The sequence below is a fragment of the Phoca vitulina genome, unplaced genomic scaffold (assembly GCF_004348235.1).
Source record: "Phoca vitulina isolate PV1807 unplaced genomic scaffold, GSC_HSeal_1.0 scaffold40, whole genome shotgun sequence".
NCBI lineage: Eukaryota > Metazoa > Chordata > Mammalia > Carnivora > Phocidae > Phoca > Phoca vitulina.
Window position 1 is genome coordinate 2,935,477 of NW_022589743.1, and position 21,690 is coordinate 2,957,166.

Below are 21,690 nucleotides of genomic sequence, written 5' to 3' on the forward strand. Positions count from 1 at the left end.
TAATTTGACCAGCCATAAACAGGACTATAGAAGCAACATGGCTGAAGAAGAACATTCAGTAAAACAAGGGTTACATTAACAGGATGATGATTGAATGGGTGGATGTAAGGCAATTTCAAACAACTTGCCAAAGGAAAGCCTCATTTTTCCATTTTCTGGTACAGTATCTAATTTCTGGCTCCTCATTTCCTCCGTGATCTGATAATTATGAAATTCTAAATAAAGTGTCATCTTTCTTGCAACAAATCAATGAACAGAAAGCTCCCATCAGATGTTTCCTAAAACTCCTGCTGATTATTTCCTGAATTCTAGCCCACAAACCACACAGCAAGTTCTTTGAGAACAAGGAACCCTCTCCACCCATAACAAATACAGCTCCTTTCTGTGTGCATGGGTGTGTGTGTGCATTAAAAAGGAGGACTAAGAAGTAATATGCAATTGATAACAATGAGTTACCACAAAATCACCTTTTATTACCAATTTCAGATTGAAATTTAGCCCCTCCAAACACTGTGGTACAAATATGGGAAAGGAGAATTCCTCCTCATTGTATATATTTGTTCATAAAGATGCAGTAACATTTTTTTTGCATTCCTTATCCCAAATTTATACCAATAGCACCACCATTACACAATTATATTTTGGGCATCCCTCTTCCCTATCCTACAATTTGAAATAATGCCACCTTTATTCCTCAGGCAATCCTTATAATAATCCTGTAATACAAAGGTCAACTCATGAAAATAAATTCTATGGGTTACTAATGAAGGCTTCAGATACACAAGTAAGTCTTAACTTATCTACTGATAAAGTAACATTATGGAGAAGTTTGTTTTAAACACTCTTCCAGCATACCAAAAATTATAGATATTCTCACTTTTGCAAAAAGCTCCTATCTTCTGCATTCTGTTTGTTCCAATTATTCAGGGCAACCCAGGCTGATAATTACACAGTCTCCAGTTGCTGAGTAAAAGTGATGCTTAATTAGCCAGCAGGAAAGATCGATTAAGATCCAGCAGGGCATCTTGTGAGGTTCTCTCACATTTCTGGAGGGAATAGATTCTGACTGTGCCCTTCCAAAGGATAAAATTCCCTGCTTCTAAGGAGTTTCAGTGAAGTTTCTAAAGTAGATGCTCAGATCAGTCAGGCACACAAATTAAATCCCAGTCATAACCCTACAGATGTTCTCTCTTTTCTAAGAGTGCTTAGTTCAAACATTCTGAACCACATTGCCATAGGGTTGAGAAAGCTTAAAATAACACTCAACTTAACCCCAATTCTCGTTCAGTTACCATATCTCAAGCAAAAAGTGGCCAGGAAATATATTATAAAAGAAAAATTTTATTTTTTTCTCCCCCTAGAAAGTATATGTATCTGCCAGATGCTCACATTCTAAAAGGCACAAATTAGGTCAGGACCTCTTATTTTAAAAAGTCAATGAGTATGATACTCCAAACCAGTCTGAGACTAAAACATTCCAATATGGTCAAAGAATCAACTGGATAAGTCTGGTTTAAGTTTTCTATTAGGGAAGGAGTTGTGGAAGTAAAATCAGAACCAAAAATTATAACAAAAATCAATTATCTCTAACTGTCTAACATCTTCCCTTTGGTAGTTTGGACAAGCATAAATGTTTAGCTTTACACATTTTGCAAAAGCATTCAATAAAGATGAACATAACAATCTAAAGCTAAAAGCAGATTCATTATCAGAAGATACATAATGATGAAAGTATTTTTATTTTGGTAAGCTAGCTACATTAACCATGCCTCCCTACCTCCAATTCAACTCAGTAAAAATTTATTAAGCCTCTGTCAAGTATAAAAAACTATGGTAAGTGTGTCCTACACGGTTAATTGATACACTATGAAAGTAGATTTTACTGACTATGAATTGTTTCAAAGCTGACAAGAAATGGACCCAGTTTATACAAACCTAGTTTTGACTTGTTGGAAACCCCGTAGAATATGGTCTCTGTGGTCCCTCGCAGTAGCACTGAGATTCTCATTCCGCAAACCTTCCCCCAAGAACTCCTCAGCATCTAAAAGAAAAGGAACGTTGATCAACAGAAAGGAAGTATTAAGGGCGAAATAGGAAAATCTGAAGGATTAAGAAATAGGTGTTATTTTCTCTTTAAAAACTTTAACGTTGCAAAGCAATGTGAATATACTTAATACCACAGAACTGTATACTTACTAATGGTTAAAACAGTAAGTTTTATGTTATGTATATTTTACCTGAATAAGAAATGAATAAAGCTTTAATATGACTATAAGTGATGCTTTCTGATGATCCAAGACCTTGCTACAATTTGGAATGCTACTGCATTTATTAATCACAAAAAATAACTATTTTCTAAACCATTTCAAAGGAACATGGAAATATTAATTATCTCTGATGGCAGAGGATGGACTGTCAATTTCCTAAACCTATAAATATTACAAACCAGTCATAGAAGGTCACAGGCCAACAGAAGTGAGAAAGAAACACCAGTAAATAGAGCCGAAATTAAAAACAGAGCTGAACTACAAAATCAGGAACAAAAAGGGCAGGCATTCAAAGAAGAAAAATTAATTGGCAAATACATCATCAATGAAAATGACAATGCAACCAAGTGAAGGAACTCACACGGAAAAGAAAAATGTGTCCAAGAGAAGGAAACTGCAATTAATGTGAACATACATTATAAAATAGGGACATGATAGAAATATATAATATGAAACAAATCATGTTATGTTGAAAGAAATGGGGGGCATCTAGATACTTTCAAAGACAAAGTACAGGGACGCCTGGGTGGCTCAGTTGTTAAGCGTCTGCCTTCGGCTCAGGTCATGATCCCGGGGTCCTGGGATCGAGCCCCACATCGGGCTCCCTGCTCTGCGGGAACCCTGCTTCTCCCTCTCCCACTCCCCCTGCTGTGTTCCCTCTATTGCTGTCTCTGTCTGTCAAATAAATAAAATTAAAAAAAAAAAAGACAAAGTACATTGATAATGACTACAATTGCCAGATATACCAGCTACATACTTTATTATGCAAAAAAGGGTTATCATCCCTATAAAGTATATAAATGACACAGTTAAAATTTCCCACCTCCAAAAGCAGTGCCTGCCATACACAACTGTGTCACATATGCTATCAAAACAATGTTATGAATTAATACAGTTGGGTTACATAAGCATGGTTAAAAATTTGTTTTACATTCATACCATTCAACACCACCAAAACAACAACAACAAAATCCTAGATAGCCATCACCAGTGCTTTTGATGAGGTATAAAGTTTTGGAAATTAAAAATTTCATGGAGGGCCACCATCAACTTCCAAGGCTTACATCATGTTTCTTGCATTTGTCATTTAATGGGTTCCTTGAAGGCTAAAGAATGAGGAGATGGGAAGTTGAATTAAAATATAAAAATAAATGCTACCCAAAATTCAGTGAATGTAATAATACACCTATTAATAAAGGACAAGGACCACATGATCATCTCAATAGAGGCAGAAAAAGCATTTGACAAAATTCAAGATAATAAATACTCAACAAACTATAGGAAGAGAAGGAAACTTCCTTAGCCTGATAAAGAGCGCTACAAGAAAACCCCACAGCTAACATCATACTTAATGGTCAAAGACTGATGCTTTCCTCTGTTCCTAAGATCAGAAATAAAATAAGGATGTCTGCTCTCACCATGTATACTCAGTCAGGGCAACTGCACAAGAAAATGAAATTAAAATAGTCGAGATTAGAAAGGAAGAAGTGAAACTATCTCTACTTGAAGATTACATGATCTTGTATAAAGAAAACTCTAAGGAACCCACTAAACAACTACTAGAACTAACAAACAAATTCAGTAAGTTTGTAAGATACCAGATTAATAAACAAAAACTATCTTTCTATAGAGTAGCAATGAACAAAACAAAAATGAAATTAGAAAAATTCCACTTAAGATAGCATAAAACAGGGGTGCCTGGGTGGCTCAGTCGTTAAGCATCTGCCTTTGGCTCAGGTCATGATCCCAGGGTCCTGGGACCGAGCCCCGCATTGGGCTCCCTGCTCTGCCGGAAGCCTGCTTCTCCCTCTCCCACTCCCCCTGCTTGTGTTCCCTCTCTTGCTGTGTCTCTCTCTGTCAAATAAATAAATAAAATCTTTAAAAAAAAAAAGCATAAAACAGAATTAAATACTTAGAAATAAATTTAACAGAAGCAGCACAAGACTTAAACTCTGAAAATTGCAAAAAAAATTGTTGAAAAAAAGATCTAAACAAATGGAAAGACATCCATGTTCATAGATGAAAAGACTTACTATTGTTAAGATGGCAATATTCCCCAAACTGATCTAGAGATTTAATGGAATCCTTATAAAAATCTCAATTGGCTTTTTTGCAGAAATTGATAAACTAATCCTAAAATTCATTTGAAAACTCAAGGGACCCAGAATAGCCAGAACAATTTCTGGAAGAACAATGCTGGAGGATTCACATTTTCTTTTTTCTAAGATTTTATTTATTTGAGAGAGAGAGTGCGTGAGAAAGAGAGAGCACAAGTGGGGGTGGGGGAGAGAAGGATAGAGGAAGAGGGAGAAGCAGACTTCCTGCTGAGCAGGGAGCCCAATGAGGGGCTCAATTCCAGGACACTGGGATTATGACCTGAGCAGAAGGCAGACACTTAACTGACTGAGCCACCCAGGCACTCCAGGATTCACATTTTCTGATTTCAAAACTTACTACAAAATTACAGTAATGAAGACAATACAGTACCAGCATAAAGACAGACACATAAATCAAAGGAATAAAATTGAAACTTCAGAAATAGGCCTTCACATTTATAGTCAATAAATTTTTGACAAGGATGCCAAGACAATTCAATAGGAGAAAAAATAGTTTTTTCAACAAATGGTGCTGGAACTAACTATTGAATATCCACATGTAAAAAATTGAAGTTGGATCCCTACCTCACACAATATACAAAAAGTAATGCAAAATGCATCAAAGACCTAAATGTAAAATGTGAAACTATAAAATTCCTAGAAGACAACAAGCATAAATCCTTGTGACCTTGCATTAGGTAATATTTCCAAAATTAGGTAAGTGTCTTAGATGTGATCCCAAAAGAACAAGCAACAAAAGAAAAAATAAATTGGACATCAAAAAATTAAAAACTATTGTGCTTCAAAGGATGTCATCAAGAAACTGAAAAGACAACCCACAGGAGAAAATTGCAAATCATATAGCTGATAAGAGACTTATATGTAGAATATATAGAGAACTCTTACAACTCAACAATAAAAAAACAATTCAATTTTAAAATGAGCAAAGGATCTGAACAGACATTTACCCAAAGAGAATATGCAAATGGCCAATAAGCACATGAGAGGATGCTCAACATCAGTTGTCATCAGGGAAATGCAAACCCAAACCACAATGAGATACCACTTCACATTCCCTAGGATGGCTACAGTAAAAAATATGGACAAAAATGAATGCTGTAGAAAATTGGGACCCTCATATTTTACTGCTGGGAATGTAAAATGGTGTCGCTGCTTTGTAAAACAGTCTTGCGGTTCCTCAAAAGGCTAAACAGAAAGTTACCATATGACCCAGTAATTCCACTACTAGATATATACCCAAGAGAAATGAAAACAAATATTCATAGCAGCATTATTCTTAATAGCCAGTATGTTCTCTCTCACTTGGGAAAGAACACGAGTGTCCATCAACTGATGAATGGATAAATAAAATGTGATGTATCTATACAATGGAATATTATTCACCAATAAAAAGAAATGAAATATTGATACATGCTACAATATGGGTGAATCTCTGAAATTGTTATGGTAAGTGAAAGAAACTAGTCACAGGACCACATATTGTATAAATCAATTTACATGAAATATACAGAATAGGCAAATCTATAGAAACAGAAAGTAGATTAGTGGATGCCTACAGCTGCAGGAAGGAGGGGGACTGGGGAGTGAAGGCTAAGGAGTTCAAGTTTTCTTTTGGGATGATGAAAATGTTCTAAAATTTATTGTGGTGATAATTGCACAATTCTGTGAGTATACTAAAAGCCATTGAATTGTATGCTTTAAAGGGTAGGTTGCATGATATATGAACTATATCTCAATGAAGCTGTTAAAAATGAAAGAAAGAAGGAAAGAGAGAGAGAGAAAGAAAAGAAAAGAAAAGAAAAGAAAAGAAAAAAGGAAGGGAGGGAGGGAGGGAAGAAGGAAGGACAAACAATATCTGTACATACCTTTCTGAACTTTCAAAATTGAAGGAAAATGAAAACATCCCTCAAGGACTCAGACAAAAAAAAAAAAAAAATAAGTTGCTTACAAAACAACAGAGTCAAAATGGCCTCTCCACAAAATAAGCATCAGAAGATGAAAGTTTTACAGAGTTTTAAAGGAAAAATTCTGTGTTCAAGAATAAAATAAAACCAGAACTTAATATTAAAAAGAGTAAACAAACCCCTCCACACCTAGACATTGAAAACACACTCCTACACATGTCATGGGTCAGAGAGGAAAGGCAAAACTACAATTACAACCTACTGAGAAAAGAGCCTGAATAAAATATTGTAGGATGTAACCAGCATTGTACTGACAAATTCATAGACTTAAATGTTTCCAGTATTAAATAAGAAAAAAGCACCAAACTCAAGAAATCAGAAAAGAGCAATAAAACAAGCCTATGGAAAATAGGAAGAAGGAAACAATAAAGATAAAAGCAGAATTAATAAGTCAGAACAGTGGCTAACAGTGCTCTCTGGAGTCACAACCCTCTGATAAGGAAGAGAAAGAGCAGGGGCAGGTCAAATGAGAGGGACTCTGGGAAACTCCCTCCCTCCCCTATGCCTTAATCACAAGCACTTGGCTTTTATCTATTTATACACTGCAATCTCATGTGAGACTTTAATTTTGAAAAGGGTTCCATTGCACATCTTAGTGGTTAAAAACCACTGACCTTAAAAGCAGTGAAAAAAAAATGTGTAAATGCTAAAGAAGTGTTTAACAGCTGGGAATTTTCAGAGGTGAGGGGGAAATCCAATAGGTTGAAAAAGCATTAGCATATATAATCAAGGAAAAGGGAAAGAAAACACAAATATACAGAAATGAAGCAGAATAAAAGGGAGCAACAACAAATATAGGAATCTTAATAAGATAATGAAACATTTTATAAAGTTGGTGAGATTACAAGTTATTTTAATTTTCTTCTTTGTGCTTTTATGTAATCTGCCTTTTATGATATTAGGTATCATTTTTCCCCTTAGAAAGGTTATTTTCAAAAAGAAGGGCCTATGTAAACAAAATAAAATGCCATGCAAATAAATTTGAAAACTGCAGTGAAACAATTTCTGAGAAAAATACAGATTTCTAAAACTGAATTGAGAAATGGAAAACCTGAATCCTGAACAAGCTAATAACCAGGGAAAAAGAAGAAAAGTTCATCAAATTGTTAAAAAAAAAAAAAAAAAAAAGTTCAGATTCATATAGTTGTATAGATGTCTTTCAAACTTTTAAGTAATAAATCATTCTCATTCGACATAAATTATCCCAGTGCACAGAAGAGAATGCTTCTTGGGATGCCTGGGTGGCTCAGTTGGTTAAGCATCTGTCTTCGGCTCAGGTCATGACCCCAGGGTTCTGGGACTGAGTCCCACATCAGGCTCTCTGCTCAGCAGGGAGCCTGCTTCTCCCTCTGGCTGCTATGCCCCTGCTTGTGTGTGCTCTCTCTCTCTGACAAATAAATAAATAAAATCTTAAAAAAAAAAAAAGAAGTGAATGCTTCTTTAGTCATTTAGTAGTTTACTATACAAGTAGGTTGATAAATGGCAAAAACCTCACCTGATGATATTTATTATCTATTTGTGACAAAAATGTATGAAATAGAAGTAAAAGAATACCTTCTTAACCTAAGAGATATATATATTACATTTATGCGTGAAAAACTAAAATCATTATCATTAAAGAACGAGATTGGTTTGTCAACTACTCCCACTATTAATTAATATTGTTCTGGAGAAAAAGAAGCCTAAGAAGGAAAAAAATTGTCATTATGTGCAGATATTATAATCAAATATACACAAGCTTAAAACTACGAATTTGAAAAGTTTTAGAAATTGTAAGAATTTCTTAGGGTAGCCAGAAGGTAAGTATTTTAAAAACCAATAGCTTTTTGGGTATAACAGAATAACTTGTGTTGGACTAAATTTTGTACAGATAGGAATTGTCAACAAAATATTTAAAAACAACAATTTTAAGGCACCAAACAGTAGCCAAAAGCAGGCAGAAATTGACAGGAATTTGATCCCTGAAAGAAAGGAACTGCAGAGTGAAACTTGCATTTTTACAGCTTTTCATCTAAGGGTACATCCAGACCACATAAGGTGGAGTAGCTGAGGAGTACCCTCAGGCAAAGCTTCGTGGAATGTGGGACAACACCAAATGCCATTACTTTCATTACTTTCATTTTTTGGTGTTCCAGAAGAGCAGAAAGTGAATGGGTCAAAAAAAAAAAAAAAAAATCAGAAGAAATAAGAGCTAAAAATTTCCCAAGTTTGGTCAAAAATATCAATTACATATTCAAGAAGCTCAGTGGATGTCAAGTAGGATAAATATAAAGAAAACTAAATGTAGGCACATTATAGTCATACTGTTGAAAACCGAAGATAAAGAGAAAAATTTCAAAGAAGACAGAGAAAATGACCCATTACATATAGGAGAATAAGGATAGGAATAAGAGTGACTTTTCATCAAAAATAAAGGAGGCCAGAAGACACTGGAATGACACCTTTAAAGTGTAGAAAAGAAAAAGAAAAAAAAAACCCTGTCAATCCAGAATTCTATATCCAGTGACAGCAGTCATCAAAATGTGAAGGCAAAATAAAGACATTTTCCAGATAAGTAAAAGAGGAGAAAATTTTTTGCTAGGAAACCTGCACTAAAAGAAATCTAAAGGAAATTCATTGAGCTGAAGGGCACAGACACCAGTGGGAAACTCAGATCAACAGGAGCACCAAAATGCTAAGAATGTGAGTAAATATAAAACATTATCACTTTTTTTCTCTTCCTCTTAATTTCTTCAAAAGATAACTGGCAATTTAGGGGTGCCTGGGTGGCTCAGTCATTAAGCATCTGCCTTCAGCTCAGGTCATGATCCCGGGGTCCTGGGATCGAGCCCCGCATTGGGCTCTCTGCTCAGAGGGAAGCCTGCTTCTCCTTCTCTCACTCCCCCTGCTTGTGTTCCCTCTCTCGCTGTGTCTCTCTCTGTCAAATAAATAAATAAAATCTTTAAAAAAAAAAGATAACTGGCAATTTAAAGCACAGATAAATACTACATTTTGTAGTTTATAACATACGTGTTTGTAAAATATATGGCAACAATAGAATAGAGGATGGGGAGGTGGGTAAATGGAACCCATTTAGTGGTATAATATTAATTCTAAGTAGACTGTGACAAGTTTAGGATATTGTAATCACTGGAGTAAATGTAACAAACAAAATAAAAGAAAGAGATACAGTTTTTATTTTTATTTATTTTTTTAAATTTTTATTTATTTATTTGACAGAGAGAGAGACAGCAAGAGAGGGAATACAAGCAGGGGGAGTGGGAAAGAGAGAAGCAGGCTTCCTGACAAGCAGAGAGCCCAATCCGGGACCCTGGGATCGTGACCTGAGCCAAAGGCAGACACTTAATGACTGAACCACCCAGCTGCCCCGAGGTATAGTTTTTAAAAATAGAGAAATTAAAATGGAATACTAAAAAGCATTTGATTAATTTTTAACAAGGCAAGTGTAACTAAAAAATGTGACAATTGGAAAAAGTAAATGGTAGACCTTAAATCCACTCATAACAATAGTTATATTAGATGTAAATGAACTAAACACTCCAATTAAAAAGCAGAGAATGTTTGGGGTGCCTGGGTGGCTCAGTCAGTTAAGCGTAGGACTCTTGATCTCAGCTCAGGTCTCAAACTCAGGGTCTTGAGTTCAAGCCCTACACTGGGCTCCACACGCCCAGCATGAAGCCCACTTAAAAAAAAAAAAAAGTAGAGAATGTTTGACGGAATAAAAATGAAATTATATGCTGTCTACAAGAAACATACTTCAAATATAAAGACACAGATGGCTAAAAATAAAAGAATGGAAGTGACATAGAAACAGCTAGCATAAGGATGGCTATTTTAATGTCAGACAAAGTAGACTTCAAGACAGGAGTGTTACCAGAGATAAAGAGGGATAATTCATTATGATAAAAGGGCCAAGTCATAAGGAAGATGTAATCATAGATGTATACGCACAAAACAAGAACTACAAAATACTTGAAGCAAACTCCTACAGGACTAAAGTGAGGAAAAGACATGTCTACAATCATAGTTGGGAATTTTACCACCTCTTTCAGAAACTAAAAGAACAACTAGACAAATAATCACTAAGGAGGTAGAGAACCTGAACAACACTATCAACCACTTTGACCTAATTGACATCCATAGGATGATATATCCAGCAACTGCAGAATATACATTTTTTTTTAAATGCACAAGGAATGCTCACCAAAATATACCTTATTCTGAGCCATAAAATAAGTCTTAATAAATGCCAAAAGTCTAAAACCTTGCAGAATATGTTCCTTGACCACAAAAGAATTAAGTTAGAAATTAGTAATGAGATATCTAAAAAACCTCCACAATTTGAAATAATATAAACCAAAGAAGAAATAGCCTTCTTTGAATAAACTATTTCAAACTGAATAACTATAAAATACAACATATCTAAATTTATAAGATTTATAGATTCTTGTGCTTCAGGGAAATGTATAGTTTTAAATGTTCATGTTAGAGAAGAAGGAAGTTTTACAATGATCTAAGTTTTCGCCTTAAGAAAACAGAAAAATAAAAATAGATTAAATCCCAAGTAGAAAATGAAAATAATAAAGATAAGGGCAGAAACCAATTTAGAAAGCGGAAGAAACATTGGTTGTTTTTTTTTTAAAAGACCAATAAATTTGATGAACACCTAACAGGTTTATTAAGATCCATCAAAGGAAAAAAGGGAAACACAAATTACCAATATCAGGAATGAAGAAGGGATATTAAGAAAAATCTCACAGAAGTTAAAAGAATAATAAGGGAATATCATCAACATCTTTTTGCCAATAAATTTGACAACTTAGATTAAACTGACAAACTTCTTGAAAAGTACAATTTACCAAAAGGTATACAAGATGAAATACAAAATCCAAATAGCCCTGTATCTATAAAAGAAATTGAATGCATAGTTTTAAAAAACCTTTCCAGAAAGAAAAGTCAGGCCCAGATGATTTCACAAGTTAATTTAAAGTAGAAATAATACCAATCTTGAGCAAACTCTTACAGAAAAAAGATTAGGGTGAACACTTTCCAGTTCATTTTATAAAACCAGCATAATTCTGATACTTAAACTTGCTAAAGATATCAAGAGAAGAAAATTACAGATCAGTATATAATACATTCGCCCTTCAGTTCAGAAGATAATGCTATTCACAGTGAATGTGATCTGAACACACTACTCACCACTGAACAGGAAAGAGAATTTAAAAGGTCCCTCAGTATATTACCTCCCTCATTTAACCAAGCTTACCACTATCCGATGGGTTTTCTGTTAAGCAATCAACCTCTTTTTTTTTTTTTAAGATTTTATTTATTTATTTGAGAGAGAGAGAGAAAGAAGGAGCAGGGGCAAAGGGAGAGGGAGAAGCAGGCTCCCCACTGAGCAGGGAGCCCCTGCAACCATTAAAGTATTCAGATAGATTGATAGAGGAAAACAAAAAAGAAGAGAGAGATTTCTCAGACTTTAGAAAACAAACACAAACATATTTTACCTTTCTGTCTAATAAAAAAGGTATTGCTGGGGCACTTGGGTGGCTCAGTCAGTTAAGTGCCCAACTCTTGATTTCAGCTCAGGTCATGATCTCAGGGTCATGACATCGAGCCCCATGTGGAGTTCTATGGTCAGCGGGGAGTCTGCTTGGGAATCTCTCCCTCTTCCCCCTGCTTTCTTTCTCTCTCTAAAATAAATAAATAAATTCTTAAAAAATAAAGAAAGTATTGCTGCTCATTGTAGAAAATTTGGAAAATACAAAAATTGACATAAGGAAGAAAATTGCAATTACTTGCAATTCCACCATTCTTGTAGATTTTATTCTCTGCTAACATGACCTTTTTATCTTCATTTACAAAAATAAGATATCAAATATTCTGAGGTTTTTACATTCAACATTGGTTATTGGTTATATTATAGATCCATATAAAAATATTATATAGCCATTTAAGCATAATATTCATCATGAAATTTTAAGGAATTCAGAAAATTCTCACAGTGTATTTTTAACACAATACTGAAAAAGAAGGAGGAAGAGGAGGAGAAAGAGGAAGAAAACTGGAGGACTGACTTTACTCAACTTCAGGACTTGCTGTAATGCTGTGGTGATCAAGACAGAGGGCTTTGTTGAAAAATTGGACACATAGATCAATGGAACAGAACAGAGAGCCTAGAAATAGACCCACATGGAGTCAACTGATCGTTGACAAAGGAGTAAAGGCAATTCAATGGAGAGAGGATAGTCTTTTTTTTTTTAAAGATTGTATTTATTTATTTGACAGAGATAGAGAGCAAAAATAAGCGGAGAGGCAGGCAGAGGGAGAGGGAGAAGCAGGCTCCCCGCTGAACAGGGAGCCCAATGTGGAACTCGATCCCAGGACCCTGGGATCATGACCTGAGCGGAAGGCAGCCACTTAACTGACTGAGCCACCCAGGTGTCCCGAGAGGATAGTCTTTTAACAAATGGTGCTGGAACAACTGGACATCCATTTGCAAAAAGAAAAAAAAAAGACACAGATCTTTACATCTTTCACAAAAATTAATGCAAAGTGGATCACAGACCTAAATGTAAAACATAAAACTATAAAACCTTAGAAGATAACATAGGAGAAAATGTAGATGACCTTGTGTTTGGCAATAAGCTTTTAGATATAACACCAAAAGCATGGTCCATGAAAGAAATAATTGATGTTAGACTTCATTAAAATGGAAAACTTCTGTTCTGCAAAAGACAACATGAAGAGAATGAAAAGACAAACCTCAGACTGGTAGAAAATCTTTGCAAAACATACAACTGATAAAGGACTGGAACTAAAATATACAAAGAACTCTTTTTATTTTTAAAGATTTTATTTATTTATTTGAGAGAGAGAGAGAGAAAGCACAGAGGGAGAGTGAGAGGGAGAAGCAGACTTCCAGTTGAGCAGGGAGCCTGACGTGGGGTTCGATCCCAAGACCCTGAGATCATGACCTGAGCCATAGGCAGACGCTTAACCGACTGAGCCACCCAGGCACCCCTAAAAAGAACTCTTGAAACTCAACAATAAGAAAATAAACAATCCAATTTGAAAGTGGACAAAAGATCTGAGCAGATACCTCACCAGAAATGATATACAGATGACGAATAAGCATATGAAAAGATGCATTATATAACATTAGGGAATTACAAATTAAAACAACAATAAGAAATCACTACACACCTATTAGAACAGCTAAATTCAAAAAATATTGACAGAACTAGAGGCTGGCAAGGATGTGGAGCAACTGGAACTTTCATTCACTGCTAATGGAAATGCAAAATTGTACAGCCACTTTGGAAGACATTTGGCAGTTTCTTACAAACTAAACAAGTCTTACCATAAGATCCAGCAATCACACTCCTAAGTATTTACGCAATTGAATTGAAAATGTATGTCCACACAAAAACCTGTACATGAATGTTCACAGCAGCTTTATTTATAATTGCCAAAACTTGGAAGCAACCAAGATGTCTGTCTGTACGTGAATGGATAAATAAACATCTAGACAGTGGAATACTATTCACCACTAACAAGAAATGAGCTATCAAGCCATGAAAAGATATGGGGAAATCTGAAGTACATATTACTAAATCAAAGAAGCCAATCCAGTGGCGTCTGGGTGGCTCAGTTGGTTGAGAATTGGTTCTTGATTTTGGCTCAGGTCATGATCTCAGGGTCGTGGGACTGAGCCTCATGTTGGGCTTCACACTCAGTGGGGAGTCTGCTTGAGATTCTCTCTCTCCCTCTGTCCCTCCCCCTACTCACACTCACACACTCTTTCTCTCAAATAAATAAATAAATCTTCAATCAATTTTTTTAAAGGTTTTATTTATTTAGAAACAGAGAGAGTGCACATGTGAGCAGGGTAAAGGGGAGAGGGAGAGAGAGAGTCTCAAGCGGACTCCACACTGAGCACAGAGCCCAATACAGGGCTCGATCCCACTACCCTGAGATCATGACGAGAGCCAAAATCAAGTGTCAGATGCTTAACCAACTGAGCCACCCAGGCACCCTAAAATAAATAAATAAATCTGTTAAAAAAATTCATTCACTAACTCAATATTTATTGAGTCCTTCCTACAGGCCAGTCAGGTACTATGATAAACACCAAAATATGAACAATGATCATCTCTAGATAGTAGAATTACAATCCACTTTTATCATCTTCTTCATACTTTTCTATGTTTTCTAAATATTCTAAAATACGTGTTTTAGAGTATGAAAAAAATAAGTAAAATAAAAGTCACTATGTAAGCATAGAGTAATTCTACTCATACTTTGGATCTATAGACTTCAATTTGTTTTAATTTTATTTTATGTTATGTTAGTCACCATACATTACATCATTAGTTTTTGATGTAGTGTTCCATGATTCATTGTTTGCATATAACACCCAGTGCTCCATGCAATACGTGCCCTCCTTAATACCCATCACTGGGCTAACCCATCCCCCCACCCCCCTCCCCTCTAAAACCCTCAGTTTGTTTCTCAGAGTCCATAGTCTCTCATGGTTCATATAGACTTAAATTTTTGTTGTTCATCTGTGTTTCACTTAGTGGTAGTGGGCTGAGCTGGTTGTGAGCAGGAGACCAGGCCAACCTGGACAGACAGAAAGTAGGGAATGAGGAAGATCCTGTGGGAGATAGGTGGTTACAGTGTATGCTTTATTCCTATAGATGATAAATACATACAGCTGACCCTTGAACAACATGGGTTTGAACTGCACTGGTCCACTTATATACAGATTTTTTTTTAATACATACAGTATGGTACTATAAATGTATTTTCCTTATGATTTTCTAATAACATTTTCTTTTCTCTAGCCTACTTTATTGTAAAAATGCAGTATATAATGCATGTAGTATACAAAATTTGTGTTAATCAACTGTTTGTTATGGGTAAGGCTCTGGTCAACAGCAGGCTACTAGTAGTTAAGTTTGGGGGGAATCAAAAGTTATATGAGGAATTTCAACTGTGAGAGGAGGGGAGGTAGGGGGGTAGCCCTAACCCACACACTGTTCAGGATCAACTATATTGTATTTTGTACTTTTACCCTCCTTACTATATTCTTATAAGTATAATATCCTATGTAATTTTATTTGTATATACTAAAATTGTTAAAAGAACATCAACAGGATATATTCATCCCCCAATGATATCACTAAGAAAAGCTTCATATTTTTATTATGAGTTTACTTTTTAAGTTTCACTTCAAATTACTTTTTTGAAAGGCTTCCTTTCCAAATGCTTTAGGTGTTCACATGTTAATTTAAGTACCCATCCCTTCACATGCAAGTATTAGCTACTCAGGAATAAAATAACACGAAGACAACCTCTGCTGTCTATCTTATCTGTTTTTTATTTTTTAAAAAAATTTTATTTATTTTTTGACAGAGAGAGAGATAGAGAGAGGGAACACAAGCAGGGGAAGTGGGAGAGGGAGAAGCAGACTCTCCACTGAGCAGGGAGCCCGATGCGGGCCTGGATCCCAGGACCCTGGGATCATGACCTGAGCTTAAGGCAGATGCTTAACCGACTGAGCCACCCAGGCGCCCCTGTCTCATCTGTTTTTTAAAAATCAGATCTAGGGTGGCGCCTGGGTGGCTCAGATGGTTAAGCGTCTGCCTTCGGCTCAGGTCATGATCCCAGGGTCCTGGGATCGAGTCCCACGTCAGGCTCCCTGCTCAGCAGGGAGTCTCCTTCTCCCTCTTCCTCTGCCTGCGGCTCCCCCTGCTTGTGCGCAATCTCTCTTTCTCTCTCTGTCAAATAAATAAATAAAATATTTTTTAAAAATCAGATCCAAATTTACACCCACACCTTATTAGATGAACAAGGGTATAAATAAGAAAAATATAAATAAGTTAAAAACAAGGGCTATATTATATTTCCAGTATTATACACACTTGCCTACTCATTTTACGAAGCCAGCATGACCCTGGCATCACAACTTGATAAAGATACTAAGGAAAGAAAATTACAGCTCAATATATAATACATTAATCTTTCAATTTAGAAGATGCTGCTGCTTATTGTGATTATGACCTGAAGGTGCCCGAGCAACCCTGCTCAGAAACACACCACCCACCACTGAACAGGAAAGACATTTTAAAAGGTCCCTCAACATATCATTTTCCATATTTAACCGAGGTATCTGTAGGTCTTCTGTTAAGCAATCAACTTTTTACAAACAAGAACTCTTCTATAAACATCACATCCTGCCACAGTAGGATGCCTTAGGCTCCTGCAATTGCAAAGCCCAGTGTGAAAAACACCACTGTGTAAGAACATTCCCGAGGCACCTCTGACACCACAAGTTTCACCATATAGAATACTCCATGTTACAGGGTCTGCACATCATTGCCTGCAGCTGGTAAGTGAGCAATACGAACCACATGGTGTAAATGTCTTCACATCAAAGAGAAAAGACAAAATCAGAAACATACCATCAACAATGCCACTTTTCCCTAAATGTCTTCATTCTTCAACAAATATTTATGGAATACTTAATACATGCTAAGTACTGAAAAACGTGAATAAGATAGACCTAAACTCTATTGTAAGAGTTGACAGTCTAGCAAAGAATACAGACTTAAACAGGCTATTAAAATACATTGTGATAGGAGTTTTAATAAGAAAAGTAAGGGAGGCACAGGCCCATGGTAGAGGCACCTTATCTAGAGAGGAAAGTAAGTCAGGAGAGACTCTTAGAGAACTGACCTTTTATCTGGAATTCCCAAATTAGCAGGCCAAGTATGTATGTTTTGGGTGGGAGCAGGTGCAGAGTTGGAACTAGGAAAAGAATGGCACAAGCATGGGAACATCATGTGCAAAGGTCCTGAGGTGACAGATCTCAGTTCATTTGGAGAGACTGAAAGAATTTCAACTTAGATGGCAGAACATGAAGGTTAGAGGTGAGAGGGACAGTGGTGAAAGATTACTCTGGAAGGCAGCCTTGTAGCAATATACAGTATTTTGTACTGAAGTAATATATGATGATTTTAAGTACCATATTTATAAGATAAACTCAGCTCTGGCAAAGATATATCTTCCTTTTATTATTCATAGCTGCCCTAAAACATAGATTCCCTCAGCTTCTAAGCAGCTTACATCTACTCCAGCAAGTCAGAGTAGGAAAAGAAAATAGGAAAAGAAGACAGAAGGACAAGGGAACAGAGGGTATATGGAACACTGTAGGCATAAAATGATCCTCACACCGCTGGGAAAAACTGCTGCAGGATCTAAGGCCAACTAAAAAGATTCTTGGCAGTTTGCATTCAAAACCACTAGGTTTTGTAGACAAGTGAAAGTTTCTGACATTCTACAAGTATCTGACCTTGTCCATTTACAAGGCTACTCTTTTGTTTATTTGGAAGACAATGATATCTTATGGGTCACATTTGTTACTACTAAGATCTCTGGGTATTCTTTACATTAAATAAATTATCACAACTATTCCTTTAAGTTACATATTCCCATTTTACAGAAGAAACCAGCCTGGTTGCTAATCCAACTTCTACAAGTCTCACTGATAGCTTGTGGTAGAAACGAACAAAAATTCCTGAGTCCCTGTCACAGGTACACTAAACATATCAGACCTTTAGGATTTTGGCAGTCACTCTTAAATGTCTCACTAAAATTAAACCTCTAAAACTTCAGTGTTTCATTTTTCCTACCCTAATAATGGAAGCCTTCATGGAAACCTTATCTATTCATACCAATTAAATAAAAGTAACTTAGTGGGGAAAAATGATTTTCAGTTTGTTTAGAACTTATTTTAAACCTTGCGTTACATTTTTGATCTGGCATTTCATTGCAATCCTTAAGGCATATATTTTTTTGCCCTTTGTTAAGAGGTAAATTTATTGGCAAGGCCAAAATCATACCCACCAGCTTTGTTTTGACTTGCGGGAAGTTGTCCATATACAATAGAGAAATTACCAGCATGTTCTGGTTGTGGTTTGCTTCAACCTGCTGATTGTTTCTGCCCCATGACCCAAGAAGTGTGTGGTGTTTATATTTTTAATTCTCATTTAATTCTCATACAATACCTGTATATTCACAGCACGGACAGAACAAAAACCAGAAACTAAAACACAGAGAGTACTTTAGATTAAGTTTTAACTAGTGGCCAAACTAAAATTCTAGGATTAACATGTTTACAATCTCCATTTGAGTGTCTAAAAACTTATCCTACAGAAATATTTGCACGTGTACACAAAGATGCACATATACATATGTTCTCTACAGCATTGTGGAAATATGAAAAAAAAAAGTTGGAAACAACCTAAACATCCATCAATAGGAGAATAAATAAATTTTGAAACACCATGCAGCAATTTATATACATACATGGATAGATAGATTCACATGGAAAAGTATACAACACTATTATGTTTTTAAAGAAATCAAGTAGTCTATATATTTCTATGTTATGCAAATATTCCACAATAAAAATATATCCCTGAGAACTCTCATACACTGCTGGAAGGAGTGTAAAGTAAGTATGATCACTTTGGGAAACTGGAGTTTCTAATAAAATTAGACATTTACCTACCCTATGACTGACCAGTAATTCTATTCCTAGATATTTATCCAAGAAAAATGAGTGCTTATGTTCACAAAACAAGTTATACAAGAATGCTCATAGCAGCTGTATTCATAATAGCCCCCAAACTGAACAACTCAATGACCATCAGCAGAAACATGGATAAACAAATTATGGAATATTCACACAATGGAATACTACTTTGCAAAAAGGATAAGATAGAACTGATACTCTTAAATGTCTCACTAAAATTAAACCTCTAAAACTTCGGTGTTTCATTTTTCTGACCCCTAATAATGGAAGCCTTCATGGAAATCTTGTCTATTTTCATACCAATTAAATAGAAGTAACTTAGTGGGGAAAAACGACTTTCAGTTTGTTTAGAACTTATTTTAAACCTTGTGTTACATTTTACATGAATAAATCACAAAAATATGATGTTGAAGACAGACACAAAAGACATCATACTGACAGCAACACTACCCCATGATGATAGAAGTCAGAATAGCAGTTGTCTCTGGGGAGGGTTACTGACTGGAAAGGAAACCTTCCAGGTTTCCATTTTGATGGAAATGTTTATATCTTAATCTGGGTGGTAGTCACACAGGTGTATACCTATATTAAAGTCATACAGTTGTAACACTTAAGATTAGTGCATTTTATGTATATAAATCATACCTTAATAAAGTACAGGAAAGGAAGGATGAAAAGGGGGGAGGGAGGAATGGATGGATGGATGGATTGAGGGATGAAGAGGCTCACACAAAAAGTTATCAGAAAGGAAAAATTATTTTAAAGGCAGTGTGATAAATAAATAAATAAATAAATAAATAAATAAAGGCAGTGTGATTTTTTTTTTTTAAAGATTCTATGTACTTACTTATTTTAGAGAGAGAGCATGCAAGTGGGAGAAGGGAGGGAGAGAATCTCAGGCAGACTTCATGGCGAGGGTGGAGCCCGACTTGGGGCTTGATTTCATGACCCTGACATCATGACCTGAGCCAAAACCAAGAGTTGGATGCTTAACTGACTGAGCCACCCAGGCGCCCCTAAAGGCAGTGTGATTTTAAGGAGGTTTATTATGGTTCAGTTTAGAGATATTTTCTGCATACGTTGAGCAAATGTTGAGCAAAACAGCCAGATACATGAGAAGGTATTGTGTGACTGAATAAGCAAAACTGAACTTTGCTGTTAGATATCAGAGACGTGCTTGCCTATAGGGGTGAGTAGTTACCAAAGGACACAGAGGGTCTCGGGAAGTTTTGGTAAGCAAAGTCTTGCCATTGTTTAGGGGATATGTTCTCTTTGTGAAGATTCATTGAGCTGTATATTAATGATTAAGCATTCAATAAAAGTATATTGCATTCAATAAAAACAATACAAAATAAAACAAATAAACAAAAAGAGATATACCCAGCATACTTCACATACTTGATTTATAAGGTACACTATCTTAATTAATTTCAACTAAACTATACTATTTTTTTACATAAATATAAATATGTGTCACTGGACACATTTTAGCAAACCTCCTATTATGTGAATAAAAACCTTATTTCCCTGTAACATCCTAATATTAGAATGTCAACAATGTTAGGAGGAGACCCTAGAGGAGAATTTAGGTAACTCATAAATGATTTTATCAAGTCCATCAGCCTTCAGGAAAGTTTGCTCTCTGGATGTTAAGACCACTTTTTTCCTGAGCCCACATCTGTCCCATCTTCCATGTAAAAGCTGGATAGTAAAATTTAAACAGTGGAACTCAAAGACTCCAAACCTGAAAAGCCATCTGTTATAATCACCTAACCTATAATGCAGCACTGACAAACCGGAAAAGCAAGCAATGAACTTGGAAACACAGGGGAAATAAGTATGAATAAATGTAGCAGAAATTATAGGATTTCTGTAGGGTGAAATGGCTTATAAAGTGAAAAAATAAGATCTATGATAGTTATGTCAATATGTTAAGGTTCTCAGATGATAGTAAAACTTGAAACTTACCTTATTTTTCCAATATTTAAAATGATTGAAAATTGTTTAGGTATTACACTTATATAATGAGGTAAGAATGTTATTATCTTAATAGCTGGCACCAGAATTCCTCTTAGAGAACTGTCACCGTTTGGAAAAATAACTTGTTTCTCTGTGTGTGGGTGTTGGGGGGAACCTAAACAACTAAACAGAAGCTAAACTATCTTTTCAGATGACAAGGGAAATAGAGTTGGGGTTTTTTTTGTTCTTATTTTATTTTTTTTTTAAATTTTTTTTAGATTTTATTTATTTGAGAGAGAGAGACAGAGATAGTGAGAGAGAGGACAAGTGGGGAGGAGAGGGAGAAGCAGGCTCCCTGCAGAGCAAGGAGCTCAATGTGGGACTCAATCCCAGGACCCCGGGATCACGACCCGAGCCGAAGACAGACGCTTAACCGATTGAGCCACCCAGGCGCCCTTGTTTTTATTTTTTTGGTTTTGCTCCAGATATGATAAAGGGAGAAGGGGCCTGTGAGAAGGCATAAGGCTGAGAACCACATCAGGTGAAGGGCCAGAGAGCACTCTCTGATGACTGGGATGGCAAAAGCGCTTAGGAATAGGGATGCCTAATATTCAAATTGAAATAATTTGCATTACTGTTATGTAAATGCTGCCTCCCTCTCCTGGCACACCCTAAATCTCCAGTGATGTCATCTACTGTCACAGGGGCTTCATGCAGGTAGGCTTCTGTGGAAACTGAGGAAAAGGATATGTGTAGACCAGGGTTTCTCAATCTAG

General features: G+C 35.9%; 1 protein-coding gene across 1 annotated transcript in view; it reads right to left on the reverse strand.

Annotated features, from left to right (window-relative positions):
* Positions 1-21,690, reverse strand: part of SKAP1 (src kinase associated phosphoprotein 1) — a 270,909-nt gene that overhangs the window by 241,177 nt on the left and 8,042 nt on the right. Inside the window, exon 2 of the mRNA XM_032429037.1 lies at positions 1,936-2,041. Coding sequence (XP_032284928.1) covers positions 1,936-2,041 — 106 coding nt within the window. The remainder of the gene's footprint in view (positions 1-1,935; positions 2,042-21,690) is intronic.